Source organism: Rhincodon typus, chromosome 13 (genome assembly GCF_021869965.1).
Source record: "Rhincodon typus isolate 14 chromosome 13, sRhiTyp1.1, whole genome shotgun sequence".
NCBI lineage: Eukaryota > Metazoa > Chordata > Chondrichthyes > Orectolobiformes > Rhincodontidae > Rhincodon > Rhincodon typus.
In genome coordinates, this window is record NC_063344.1 from 31,273,199 (window position 1) to 31,286,437 (window position 13,239).

At 39.2% G+C, this 13,239-nt stretch overlaps 1 protein-coding gene across 1 annotated transcript in view; it reads right to left on the minus strand.

Annotated features, from left to right (window-relative positions):
• Positions 1 to 12,975, minus strand: part of chrd (chordin) — a 30,424-nt gene extending 17,449 nt beyond the window's left edge. The window contains exons 1-10 of the mRNA XM_048604789.1: positions 12,725 to 12,975; positions 12,300 to 12,403; positions 10,870 to 10,996; positions 10,631 to 10,780; positions 10,249 to 10,360; positions 3,617 to 3,713; positions 3,391 to 3,532; positions 3,143 to 3,277; positions 2,731 to 2,813; positions 979 to 1,126 (exon numbers count right to left, since the gene is read on the minus strand). Coding sequence (XP_048460746.1) covers positions 979 to 1,126; positions 2,731 to 2,813; positions 3,143 to 3,277; positions 3,391 to 3,532; positions 3,617 to 3,713; positions 10,249 to 10,360; positions 10,631 to 10,780; positions 10,870 to 10,996; positions 12,300 to 12,403; positions 12,725 to 12,866 — 1,240 coding nt within the window. The 5' untranslated portion in view covers positions 12,867 to 12,975. The remainder of the gene's footprint in view (positions 1 to 978; positions 1,127 to 2,730; positions 2,814 to 3,142; positions 3,278 to 3,390; positions 3,533 to 3,616; positions 3,714 to 10,248; positions 10,361 to 10,630; positions 10,781 to 10,869; positions 10,997 to 12,299; positions 12,404 to 12,724) is intronic.
• Positions 12,976 to 13,239: the final 264 nt, after the last annotated feature.

The following is a 13,239-nucleotide window of genomic DNA, read 5'->3' on the forward strand; positions in this document are numbered from 1 at the left end:
ACTGAACCCAAAAAGTTAACTCGGATATAAATGCTAGCCCTTTCCTCGTGGTGGGCACACAGTCTCTTGTCTTAACTTCTTCAAGGACATACTTACATTAAAGAATGGTAAAACTGTTACTTTATTTTGGGATTTCTGATAGGACACCCAATAATGCCAGCCTGTGGGACAGACACATCAGGAGTTGTATTCTCTAATATTTTCCAAAGCGCAATATCAAAGCAACTAATGATAACAGTGAAAACCTAGAGTCAGGACCCAAGCTAGTTCCAATGGAAAGTTGTGAAAGTCTCTCTCCACTGCAGGATAGTCACATATTAAATTGAAAAAACTGAAACTCTGAAGAGTGAATAGAAGACGGTGACGAGAATTGTGTGAAATGGTGCTGATCTTCATTATATGGATACATTCCAAGACATTCTGTTACTTACTCAGGAAAGGTTCAGACTGCGAGTTTTGATTGTGACTTATTAATTGGATTAGTTCAGTCGACTAGGTACATTATTTGGGATGGATAGAGATGACAGAATGATATTTCTTGTCCAATAAAACCATAGGCAATAAATTAGATTACGTGTCAAGAATCATTTCTATATCTAGTGCCCTGAAACAAACTTCAGTGAATATGGTAAATATGGTGAGCAATTGTTACAATTCTGTCTCCAACTTTATAAGACATTATAAATTATATATCATTTATAATAAGTAACTATTATTATACAGTTATAAAATGATATAACATGATATCACATCTGTAATATAAATAGTGTCTAAGGGCAAGGGGAATTCTGTGCTTGGTTGCTGTAACTTTGACCGGAGACCCTCAGCAAATCTGGCAAAACTATGCAACTGGCCTTTGTACAATTTTAGCAGGACTTCCAAAACCTTTCCTTTCAAGTTACTGTAGATTTCAGTGGGTCACCTACTGCAGAATTTCAACTATTAAGTAGTTTCCATATAACTAGATTTTCCACTTACTATCACATGTTTTCTTGCCTGTGATGAATCCTGAAATACGATCTGGATTTCTGCCCTCAGTCTCTAGGGCAATTTCTAGCTGGCCACGTGAAAGCAAGAACATCTCTTTGTCACTGAGATCAGTCAGCACTTCAGCAAAATCAGAGTCCTGGATGAAAGGAGAAAGATATTTTTCTGAATTTTGTATAAAATAATAACGTTATTATGGTTAAGGTCTTGCAATAAAAATGGAGCTTTTTGAAAGCATTGATAGCAACAGACTTAAGTATGTATCAAGTAAACATTCATACCAAAAATGATCTCATATTTATTACCAAAGTTAGTTCAATACAGCACCAGGACCAGGTTGAATCTAAGGATAGATTTTTGTGTAACAGAATTAGAGTTTTGATTCTCACTGTAAATCAGTGATGTGTCTGATGGACGTGCGAGTACAATGAAAAGCATTGTGTATGTATTACTGCTCACGTAATAAGGCTATAAGATATAGGAACAGAATTAGGCCATTTAACATTGCATCTTCATCACTATTCAATCGTGGCTGATATGTTTCTTCACCCCATTCTCCTGACTTCTCTCTGTAACCTTTGGTTTCCTTACTAATCAAGAACCTATCTGTCTCTGTCTTACTCAATGACTTGCCCTTCACAGCCCTCTGTGGCAATGAGTTCCACAGTTTTAACTAGCCTTTAACTGAAAACAGTCCTCCTCTTCTCAGTTCTAAAGTGTTGTCCCTTCACTGTAAGGCTGTGTCCTCAGGTCATAGTCTCTCCTACTAGTGGAAACATATTCTCCACATCCACTCTATCTAGCCTGTCAGTATTCTGTAAGTTTTAATCAGATCACCGTGCACCCACCCCCCCACCCCCATCCTTCTAAACTCCATCAAGTACAGACCCTGAGTCCTCAACCATCCCCTCATATAATAAGCCCTTCATCCGTGGGATCATTCTTGTAGCCCCTCCAAGGCCTGCACGTCCTTCCTTAGATTATGGGGCCTAAAACTGCTTGCAATATTCCGAATGCAATCTGACCAGAGTCTTATGCAGCCTCAACAGTACATCCCTGTTCTTGTACTCTCGATCTCTCAAAATTAATGCTAATATTGCATTTGCCTCCCAAACTGCCAACTGAACCTGAAAGTTTACCTTAAGAAAATCCTAAATTAGGACTCCAAGGTCCCTTTGTACTTCAGATCTCCAAAGCCTTTCCTTGTTTAGAATATAGTCTACACCTCTATTCTTCCTACCAAATGTATAACCTCACATTGTCTCACATTGTATTCAATCTGCCCCTTCTTTGCCCACTCTCCTACCATGTCCATGTCCTTCTGCAGTCTCCTCACTTCCTCAACACTACCTGTCCCTCCACCGACCTTTCTGTCATCTGCAAACTTAGCAACAATGCCTGCAGTTCCTTTATCCAGATCGTTAATGTATAAAATGAATAGTTGTGGTCCTAACACAGACTCCTGTAGAACCCCACTAGTCATCACTGCCATCCTGAAAAAGATGCCTTATTCCAATTCTCTGCCTTCTGTCAGGCAGCCAATCCACTATCCATGCCAGTGAGTTGCCTCTAATACAATGGGCTCTTATCTTATTTAACAGCCTCCTGTGCAGCACCTTGTCAAAGGCCTTCTGGAAATTGGATAATGGATTCAGAATTTCCAGGCTATAATTCCCACACTTCAGCCTAAACCTGGCATGTTTTGTTTCAAACATACACTGTGAATATTTGGCAAAGTCTTACACGGGTTGTTATGTTGGCTCTGACTTCTCTCAGTGGTTGGTTTCCGTAAAGCAGCTGCACTCGCACGGGCACCATGCTATGATCTGCGAGGGATCAACAGAACCGTGAGCAAACAATGTTCACAAGGTTATGTGGCGATAAAGTGGGCGCTTGCAGTTCGCTTTATCAATTAGTCAAAGTCACAACATGGAAAAGTAGTAAATCAGACATAGCTACCAAAACCTAAACATGATTGTGCAAAATCTCAATTTGTACAGCAAAACATATTGACAGATATCTTCTGTATTTCATACAATTTTGGATGCTTTGATGTAGGATTATATCATGATGGGAAGTTATAAAGCTCCTGCCAATATTTTGAGCTAAAACTTGAATTCAATATATCACCCAAAATTTAGGTAAATGCTTTTACCTTTTGTACTCCTCCTCAACAAACCCTCAAACATGATGATGAAGTGTAAGTTATTCTCAATGTCACTGAGTGTCAGCATGGCAATCCCACCTGAGTGATCGAGGTTCGTTGAAGTCAGAACAGAGCTAAATGTTTCTGAGGAAATAGAATCTGGTTCAGTACATCAAGTTCCACAATTCTGCCCATCGTTCAATTAACTAGGATGAAAAAGGTTTTTTTTTGGCTTTTGTTTGAGTGTTACAACCTACCAGCGAAAAGTGCTCTGTGTTTGACAATCTTGCCTTGGATGCTAACATCCGATTGGAGTTGTGTCATCAGTGCAACACGGAGCTGATCAGATTTGAGGAGCCTGATGTAAGGTTTATGCACGTTCCTCCACATGCCACAGATCTACAAACACAGCCAGATGCATGAATCAGAGCATAAACATTAGAACATCTATTTGGTCATGATGAACACTGACATGTAGCTTACCAGATTGTTTTGTGGAGAAGATGTCTTGTGGACAGGATGTTCAAATAAAACAATACCATCACGATCCCGAAAGCTAACCCTGATAGGACGGCTGAGTCTAATGAACAGAGAATGGGTAATTTTTTGATTACTCAGATAGATTTCTTTAATGACCACTTTTCTATTTATTAGTTAATAGCAGACCATATTGACCTGGTTCCCTTAATTCTTATTATTTTCCTTTTGGTCTGAAACAGTGAGCCAATCCTTTAGAAATTAAAATTTGTATCCATCAATAGTGCCAGGTGCGTAACTTTTAGTCCTTCTTGGTGGATATGTATTAATAACACATTGTAATCTTCCAAGTTGGTTCAATACATGGGTTAATGCTAATAAAATTACCAGATACATACTGGTGGAACATTTGTAGGATGGGAATGTGCTGAAGTCCTTATTGAGAGGTTAGTTTTATTAAATAGAAATATAAAATGTACACATTATAGCACAATTCAAATAACCTCAGTACCAAGTTTGCATAGTGGCTAATTTATGTTCTGTCTGCTTCATCAGTTTATACTAAGATAAAATTAGAACAAATACAAAATCTGTGCATGTAGAGCTGTGACAATTTCACAGTTCTCACTACACTATTTTCTTTGTGGACCTTGCTCTGCACCCTGTGGATCATTGTCTGTTTAAATACGCTGAAAGCTCTGACAGCGGGCAGCCAGAAAAATTAGAATCAAACAATGTTTGCAACTGGTGCTACTTCACATCCAAAGGAAGCAAACAATGAGGTTTTGATAGAACAAAAAGGAAAGGTTGATTTCCTTTAATAGGGTAGTGATAATTAATCTATTAAAACATAATGAAGAAATTGAGACTAGTGGTTAAGAGACATTTCTTTAACCTGAGATTTAATTGAAAATGGAATGTTTTGACCGAGGTATCAGTATCTTTTAAGTGAAAATTGGACAAATAATTTGAAGAGTTTAAAATACAGGGCTATGAGCATTAGGCAGAGCATTAAGATTAGTTTTGGATCAGTCAACATAGAGCCAGCATGGGCACGATGGAGAGATTGACTTCCTCCTGTCTGTAAATCACCATGGTTCTCAGATAGGGACATTTGACTGTAGAGAATAACTCAAGTAATGGGATGCAAGACAATGCAGAATATAAAAATGAGAACCAAATTATTAAACTCAATTTGATAGCATGCAAGGAGAGAACAGAACTTGGCAAAAACAGGGATAATAGGCGTGTGTGAGTTAACACAAAGACAGCAGAAATCATGGAGGCCTAATTCAGCTGAAACATTTGTCTAAACTGGATTCGAGGATATTAATGAAGAAAACAGATAAATAGATCCTGATGGTGATGGAAAAATGGATTAGGGTCTTTTTCTCATTCATTCATAGGATGAGGGCATTGCTGGCTGGGCAAGCATTTACTGCTCATCCCAAAGGGCAGTTAAGAGTCAAGCACATTGCTTTTAGATCTGGAGTCACATGTAGTCCAGACCAGGTAAGGTTGGCAGATTCCTTTTCTAAAGGACACTTGTGAACCAAATGGATTTTCCCAATAATCGACAATGGATTCTTGGTCATCATTAGTCTCTTAAGTCCAGATTGTTATTGAATTCAAGTTCTACCATCTGCTATGGTGGGATTCAAATACAGATCCCCAGAATGCTACCTGGATCTCTGGACTAACAGTCCTGTGATGATACCACTAGGCCATCACCTCACCTAAGTGATAGGGCAGGATGAAAAGGCAGGGGCATAAGCAAGCACTGTTCTCGAAGTGAATGAATGTTTAGTCACAAACTGGGCATGGGATAAGAAGCTATGTTCTCGTCATTTGACTCAACAAGAAATTGATGTCAAACAAGCAATCAAAAAAGGATAGTGATAGTCTTAGTATCAGTGGCAAGAAGACTGGGATGGAGTTGAATTTCATTGGCACACATTGAAACTGAGCTTATACTCAGGATGGTGTCACTGTGGAGTGAGTGAATAATTAAAACAGGTGAAGAACGAATCCTTGCATCATGGAAAAAGTAGCTGGATGGGCACAGAAAGATAAACAATATGAGTGAGATTTCATGACTACAAGTAGACTGACCAGAGTAAGGCTGTAAAAGGAAATTGACATAACTACTATCCTAATCTGATTTTATAAGATTGACAACACTTCTGCAAAATCTGGTTGATTTGGCTCCATAGGGAACTTATTAAAGACTTTTGAAACTAATTTCGCAGAAAACACTTATAGCCAGAACAGAAAGAAACTTTTAACATCAAAAAGTTTTAACAGTACTTTGCATGAGGGGGAATGAAAAGAACAAAGGGGAGCTGAAGAATTTGGGTTGTGGTATTGAGTGGAGAGGTAAGCAAAAAAATCATTTTTAAAAAATAAGTTTTGAGAAGGTATGTTAAAATAGTAGACAGGGGAAATTGATTTATGGAGCAATTCCAAAGACAGTTAAAGACACAGTGTTCAGTGCTAGGATGAAGGACAGATGGACAAAAAGGTAAAGCAGGGGGGCTGGAGGGTGTGAAAGGGAAGGTAATATAGTTCAAATAGGGAAGGGTGAGGATTTTAATTTTCAGACTTTGGGATGGAATGTCAATGAGACTTAGAGCAATGAGTAAATGGAAAGCAGTACAGAACATGGGCAAGTAAGTGTCAAAATTTGCAGAAAATGGGAGGCTGATAAGAGAGACATTGAAGAAATTGAGTCTAGGCGTGACAAATTCATAAATAAGATATTTTTGTGTTAGTGGATCTGCTCCAGAGGTGTGTCATAACTTTTCCAAACAGGTTGACTGGAAAATATTTGCAAACCAAATTGATGCAACCTGTTCTCGGAATTCAACTCTTTATCACAACTGTGGTTATACTTCAAATGGTATTTAAATGACTCTAAAGCATTTTGGGACAACCTAAGGTTATGAAAGTCTTCCTTTTTTTAAACTATTCATATATTCTGATCAAAACATGATATACCTTCTGCAAGTATGTTATAGCTTTCTTAATGTACAGTCCTGAGAACAGAATGCGCTACCTTACCTAAGATCTAATTAAGGTTCTATATAATGAAAGAATAACTTCACTTTTGTAATCTTTTCCCATTGAGATAACATTATGAACATACCAACATACAATTGAGGAGCAGAAAGAGAGCGCTCAGCCCCTTGAGCCTGCTCTGTCGTTCAATAAGATTATGGCTGATCTTATTACTCCGCATCCCCATCTACACCCACCACGTCCCCAACCCCACCTCCCACTCCCGACAAACTTTCCTTCTCTTGCTTACCAAGAATCTAACTACTTCTGCCTTAAAAATATTCCAAGAGTCTGCTTCCACCACCTTTTCAGAACAAGAGATCCAAAGACACCTAACTCCCAGTGAGAAAGTTTTGCTTAATGGTGACCTCCTATTTTTAAACAGTGACTCTTAGTTCATGATTCTCTGACAAGAGGAAAATCTTTTCAATGTCTACCATGTCATGATGCCTACCATTGGATGTGTTTCAATCAACTCGGCTCTTATTTCTCTACCTCCAGAATTGCCTGTCCAACATTTCCTTACAAGACAACCCAGCTACTTCAAGTCAGGTAAAGTCTGCATTCCATGACATTCTATGTGCTTTTTAAACTGTTATTGTACATTAGCTGCTAGTGATTTGCGTAAAAAGATAGTTAAATTCTTGTGCTCGTACATAACACATATTAACACTGCATTAAGAAAATGTTTTGATTTGTCTTTCACAAATCCAAAATAGGAAACCTCTCATTTATCCACACTGAACTTCATCTGTCATATTTTTCCCTACTAACTTACTCTGTTGATGTTCATGCATAACTTTATGCAACCATTCAAATCTCTTACTCTGCTGTCTAATTCAGTGGCATCTGAAAACTTGGATTAGCAACACTAGTCCTTCATCCAAAAAATTAATACAGAAATTGAGGCTACATTAGTGCATTATTGAGGCTTTGTACAGAAATTCACCCATCCTGCCAACAAGGGCAAAAGCCTTTAACCCTACACTATATCTCTTATCTCCAACCAATTGCCAATCCCTGACACAAGATTACTTCCAATAGCTAGTAATCATATGTGTAAAACCTTATCAAGTATGTTCTGTGAATCCATATAACCAATAATTTGTGGTATTTCCCAATGCACATGTGAGTGACATGCTCACAAGAATTCCCTAGTCAGAAAATCCTTCAGTCAAAGATGACCTACCCTTTATAAAACTAGTTTCTCCTTGAGCAGCTTATATTTGTTCAAATACTCATTTGCTCTGCCCCTGAGGATAGAGTCCAGTAAACTTCCACAGATGCGTTAAATTGTTGCATCTGCAAGTAGTTGGTTTCTCCCTCCCTTTCTCCCTTCTAAAATAATGAAGTGACAATTGCAATTTTCCAATGCAATGGCACTATTCCTAAATCAAAGGAATTTTAGAGAGTTATGACTAAAACATCTATAAATTCCTTTTTTTTGTTATGATGGGATTGAGATCATTGGGTCCTGCTGATTTCTCTATCATAAGGAGTCTGATTTTCTCATTCCCATATATTAAAATATAGTTAAATCCACCAGGATTTTCCTTGTGTTCTTCCTCACTGTGAAAGTGGATACAAAGTATTCATTTTGACAGTCTCCTGTTTCATTATTGTCCATTATAATTCAACTTTATTTTCAAACTTCCCTTCCACAGTTTTCATTTAATATATTTCTAATGCTCTTGTTGTTAGTTTTGATTTTGAGTTGCATCTTATTTATTTTTGTTTTTTATATCTCTTATTACTTTCTTTGTAACCCCTTTGCTAATTTTTATAAATCTCCCTATTGAATTTCTAATTTGCCTTATATTTGTGTAGGTCTTTTCTTTTAATTTGATAAATTTGTTCACTATGATTGCTTAACTGAGAAATAGAGAAATATCTTTTAGGGCATGTCCATTTTACATCATACTAAATACTTATTTGAATACATTCCAATGCTTGTCTCGGGGTTTACCCATTAAAAGTTGCACGTTACTGCTCTCTGTGCATTTCACATCCCTTTGAAGTTTGTCTCACTTAAATTTAATATCTGTTTGTGACTCCTATTTCTCTGTTTCACATCAAATTCAGTCACATTATGGTCTCATTGTTAGTTAATTTGTTTTGTTACTCATCACTGAATGTAGTATGACCTGTTTCCTTGTGGGGTTTAAGGTAGATCTAGAAGACTGAGCAACTGCAACATTCAGCAACATTGCCAGGATCTGTGGAAAGGGAAATAAAGTTAATGTTTTGGGTTGATGACCCATTGATAGAACATGGAAAAGGTCACCAGCTTAAAACATTAACTCTGTTTTGCTCTCCATTCGTGCCTCAAGCGGCTGATTATTTCAAGCATCTTCTGTTTTTATTTTAGATTTCCAACGTACACAATATTTTGCTTTTGTTCTAGAAAACTGGCTAGTACATTTTAGAAACCCGTTGCCTTTATTACTTACATTGTTTTGACTCTCCCAGTTTACGTGAAAATTAAAACCACCTTCCTGAAATCCCTTTTCTCCAACTGTAATTGTGTCTTTTATTAATGTCGCATGTCCCCCTCCTATTCCAATCTGATCTTTTTACAGATTGTAAAGCCCAAAATACTTAGCTCCCAAATGATGCCCTGCTTGTAACAACTTCTTTGCAAAGATAACAATTCTTAATTTCAGCAAAACAATTAGCATTTTTCCCCCCTGATGTGCACTTGTGTATACAGCTCTTGTATTATTACTGTCCCACCATGTTAATCTTTGCCATGGATGGGAACAGTGCCATTGTAATTGGAAACTAGGAAAATGAGAAGCAGTTCCAGACGCTGTTCTATGGTGATTTTCCTTTCTCACTCCCATTGAGAGTTAAATCTTTATTACGGCCTATTTTACCAACTCATCTCTAGTTTTGACCATTCTACTTTTGCTCAGCTTTCCCTGGCCCCAGAGACACTTAATATCATAGAGACGGGAAGAGGAAATTTTGGTGATGGACAAAGTGATAATTGTCAAGATAATTTTACAGGAAAAAGAATGAACAGGTACAATTCAGCTGCAGTTGGCCAGTGAGAGGTTAAAGTTGTTGGCAAAAGCAGAATCTGTTACTGAGCGAGGGAGATAGGTTGTGGTTGTCTCTCCAGATTTTCAGGGGGTTATGTGAAGTGGAAGAATATATGCTGACTCTCAGATTCTACGTGTGTTGCTTCAGTTATTTTACCTGACACTGGAAACTGTATTGGGCTATCTACAGAGTGTAAGCCAGGTCACCTCTGGATACAATCAAAGGAGCTTGGCACATGAGGCTTTAAATATATCCCCATTACTCAGCTCAGTTTAATACTACAGGATGGAGGAAGGGGAGCAACGACTCATTGCTAACATTCAAAAGATATCCTACCAATTTTTTAAAAAGGGTACATAAAGTACCTAAATAGGCCCAAGGACAACCTAAGCCTGTTTTTATGTTTATTTTGACAGAGTGGACTTTCATAAATGTTGTGAGAAGCTGCTAGAGCTGCTGGAGAACAGTATGACCTCTTTCCTCTCCCTTTCTATAATATCCCCTCCCTCACTCACCCTCTCCCCTATTGAAAATACCTTTCATAATGAATGGCGAAGATGAGGTTCGATCTGACCAGAGTAAGTCGAGCCTTAGCCACTCCTTTGGATGCTGGCAATCGTCCAGATGTTGTGAGCAAGGCTACAAAATCTACAGAGAGCGACAAGCACAAGCATCACGCTATTACTACACACTTGGGTTATTGTCCAAACAAGACTATTTACTATTATCACAAAAACCGAAAGTGCTGGAGAAACTCAGCAGGTCTGGCAGCAGAGGGGAGAAACAGAATGAGTGTTTCGAGTCCGGTATGAATTCTCCATAGATGCTGCCAGACCTGCCGTGCTTCCCCTACACTTTATCTTCCAGATCTCCAGGATCTGCAGTTTTCTGCTTTAGTTTGGGTGTTTAGTATTTTACCTGTTCTACTGTCGTCCATTGAAATATCCTCAGAGGTGATGTAGGAACGATCATTGGGGCTTTTTTGCAGATTGTCCTCTTTTTCAAGAGGAAAATGTTCAAATCCATCGAACATCTCCTCTGGTTTCTTCCTGAAGCTGCTGGCGTTGTCTGCCGATAGAAAGGGAGGGCTGTTAGCGCTGTCTGGAAACGTTCTTTAAGGTAAGATCTTGTCAACTGATCAGGGTTAAAAGGCTCACCTTTCGGGCAGGTTCTGCAGCAGTGTCCGGGCAATAAAACAGGGGCACGACAGGGCAGCTCGGGACAGTCGTGTTTAATATTTCTGCAGTTTACTTTGCCATTAACTTTGCCTCTTCGATTTATTTGCTTTAAAAGGCAAAGATTTGAAACACAAATCATATCTTTGTTGTTTGAAATATCCAAAAATAACCCGATTGCAAACAATGGAATCTAACGCCTCCCAATATTTGATCTACTGACAACACCGAATGGTCTAGGGAGATCTCACATACAAAGTGATGATGCCACTCATATATTCAAAAGGAGAAAACCGCCGTATTCACCTAAAGGATATCCTTGCATCGATTTATTTGCTTTCCCGTTCCATAATTCCTGATAACAAGATTTACCCAATAAACAACTCAATCCTGATTAACAGCAATATAGTTAACACGTTTGTGATTCAAATACACACGTATTCGGGAGGAGGGACGGTGCTGGGCGTGGGGGGGGGGGCGTGGAATCCAATCAGACTGTACCTACTCCATGAAAAATTAGAAGATGGGCATTTTACTAAAATCGTAAATGTGTACTGCTCTCCTTACAGCTCCCAATCTCTTGCTAATGGGGAAATAATACCTCAGGTAATTGTGGGTAATTTGCAGACGGTGGTCTGAAAGGTTGCCGAGTAGAATTGGTTTATGTTAAATGTAGTGGAAAATTAGGATTTGTTAATTCGTGGCCTCAGCGGAAACATGGGGCATGCGGAGTGTGGCTCAGCTCCCTGGTTACTGAAAAAAAACCCTACAGGGCAACTTGTAGAATAGTTCAGAGCCGCTGTATATTTCCTTCTATTGATTCACAGAAAACGCAAGCCAGGCATTGACTTCTAACTAGACCCCATACCGCGAATGCTGTGAAGCAGACTCTAGGCCCCCTCGAATGAATACTGCCAAGGCTATGGTAAAAGAGCTCACATATCATAAAGGAGAAGAAAATCGTATTATATGACGACCATAACGGAGATTCTAGACTAGGAAGTCTGCTATGTTGTAAAGAATATTGTAAGGTGACCCTACGCGGTAAAGTAGATCTTGTTGGTTAAGGGGCGGGATGTACAGAAGATGCCACAGATTGAGTACTTTCCAGGAGATATCATGGTGCGAATATAGCAAAGAATTATTACATTTGATCTACTGACAATACCGAATGGTCCAGGGAGATTACATTTGGAGGCAGTAAAATAAGTTAACTGAATACTCAGTCGGCGCAAAAACGCTATAAGGGATAGCACTGCCAATATAAAACCATGAATCAAAGGGATGCAGTTGTTTCCCCCGCCCCCCCCCCCACAACACACAGGTAAATAAAGTATAAAATGAGTGGCATTGAGTTCTTTTTTTGTCCCAAATAAAAACAAGCAACCATCCGATGGCCACGAGAAACATACCGGCTCGCAATGGCAAACGACACAGTGCATGATTCCAAAGGGTTGTCCCAAGTCAGGGTGCCAGATATCCCGGAGCGCGTAAAGCTTGTCACCGAAAGAGCAGCCTACAGAATATAAGGCGAACATGTGAGGGCTCGGCCTTTCGCTGGCCGACGTGCCCACCCCCATATCCAGTATTAACCTCAATCCTCTTCATAACACTTAGGAGCTCGGATTCGATTTGCTAAGGATAGAAATACTTGTGTATTTTTCTGTAAAGAAACTTCCCAGAGTTACATTTCTACAACAAGAGACCCACTTCTGAAGAGAGAGAGGTAGGGTAAATCGGAGAACAAACTGCAATCAGTCTGTTATTGTTGCTGCCCATCCCCGCAGAGTCCTGAAACATGGTAAGATAACAAATCAGTCCTGGCGACCGGAGTTACCTGCAGTTCCTTTCCCATGGACGGGGTCATCTTCTGCCTGAATGGGTAGAGAAGGCACCTTCGGTCGCAAACTGGTTGTTTCATCTATCAATTTCAAAATAAAAACAAGGTGCAGCACAGAAACCAGCTCTTCTGTTTTCATTGTGTCTATCGAATCCAACGATTCACTTTCTCACTGGGCAACGGTTCCTTCCAACTAACCACAGTCAGCCGAGAGGCCTTGAGGAGCTTTTGAAAGCTGCGTCAGTTTGTTGTGGCTACAAGAAATGCAAGCACTCCAATAGTGCCCTGTGCTCGAACTCCTTGTTTTTATACACTTCCAAACAAAGCCCTGAATATGCATCCAAGTCAATAAAGCCTTAATCAGTGGAATATTCAAATCGACTCATAGAAAGATGATTAACAGGCACAGCGTGGGATCCTCTTCAAACTCACTGGGAAAGTGTTAAAACAATGAAAACCAGACGTGGCTGGACTCGGAGCCGAGAATCTAGTTGTGTATTTTAAAACAGAGA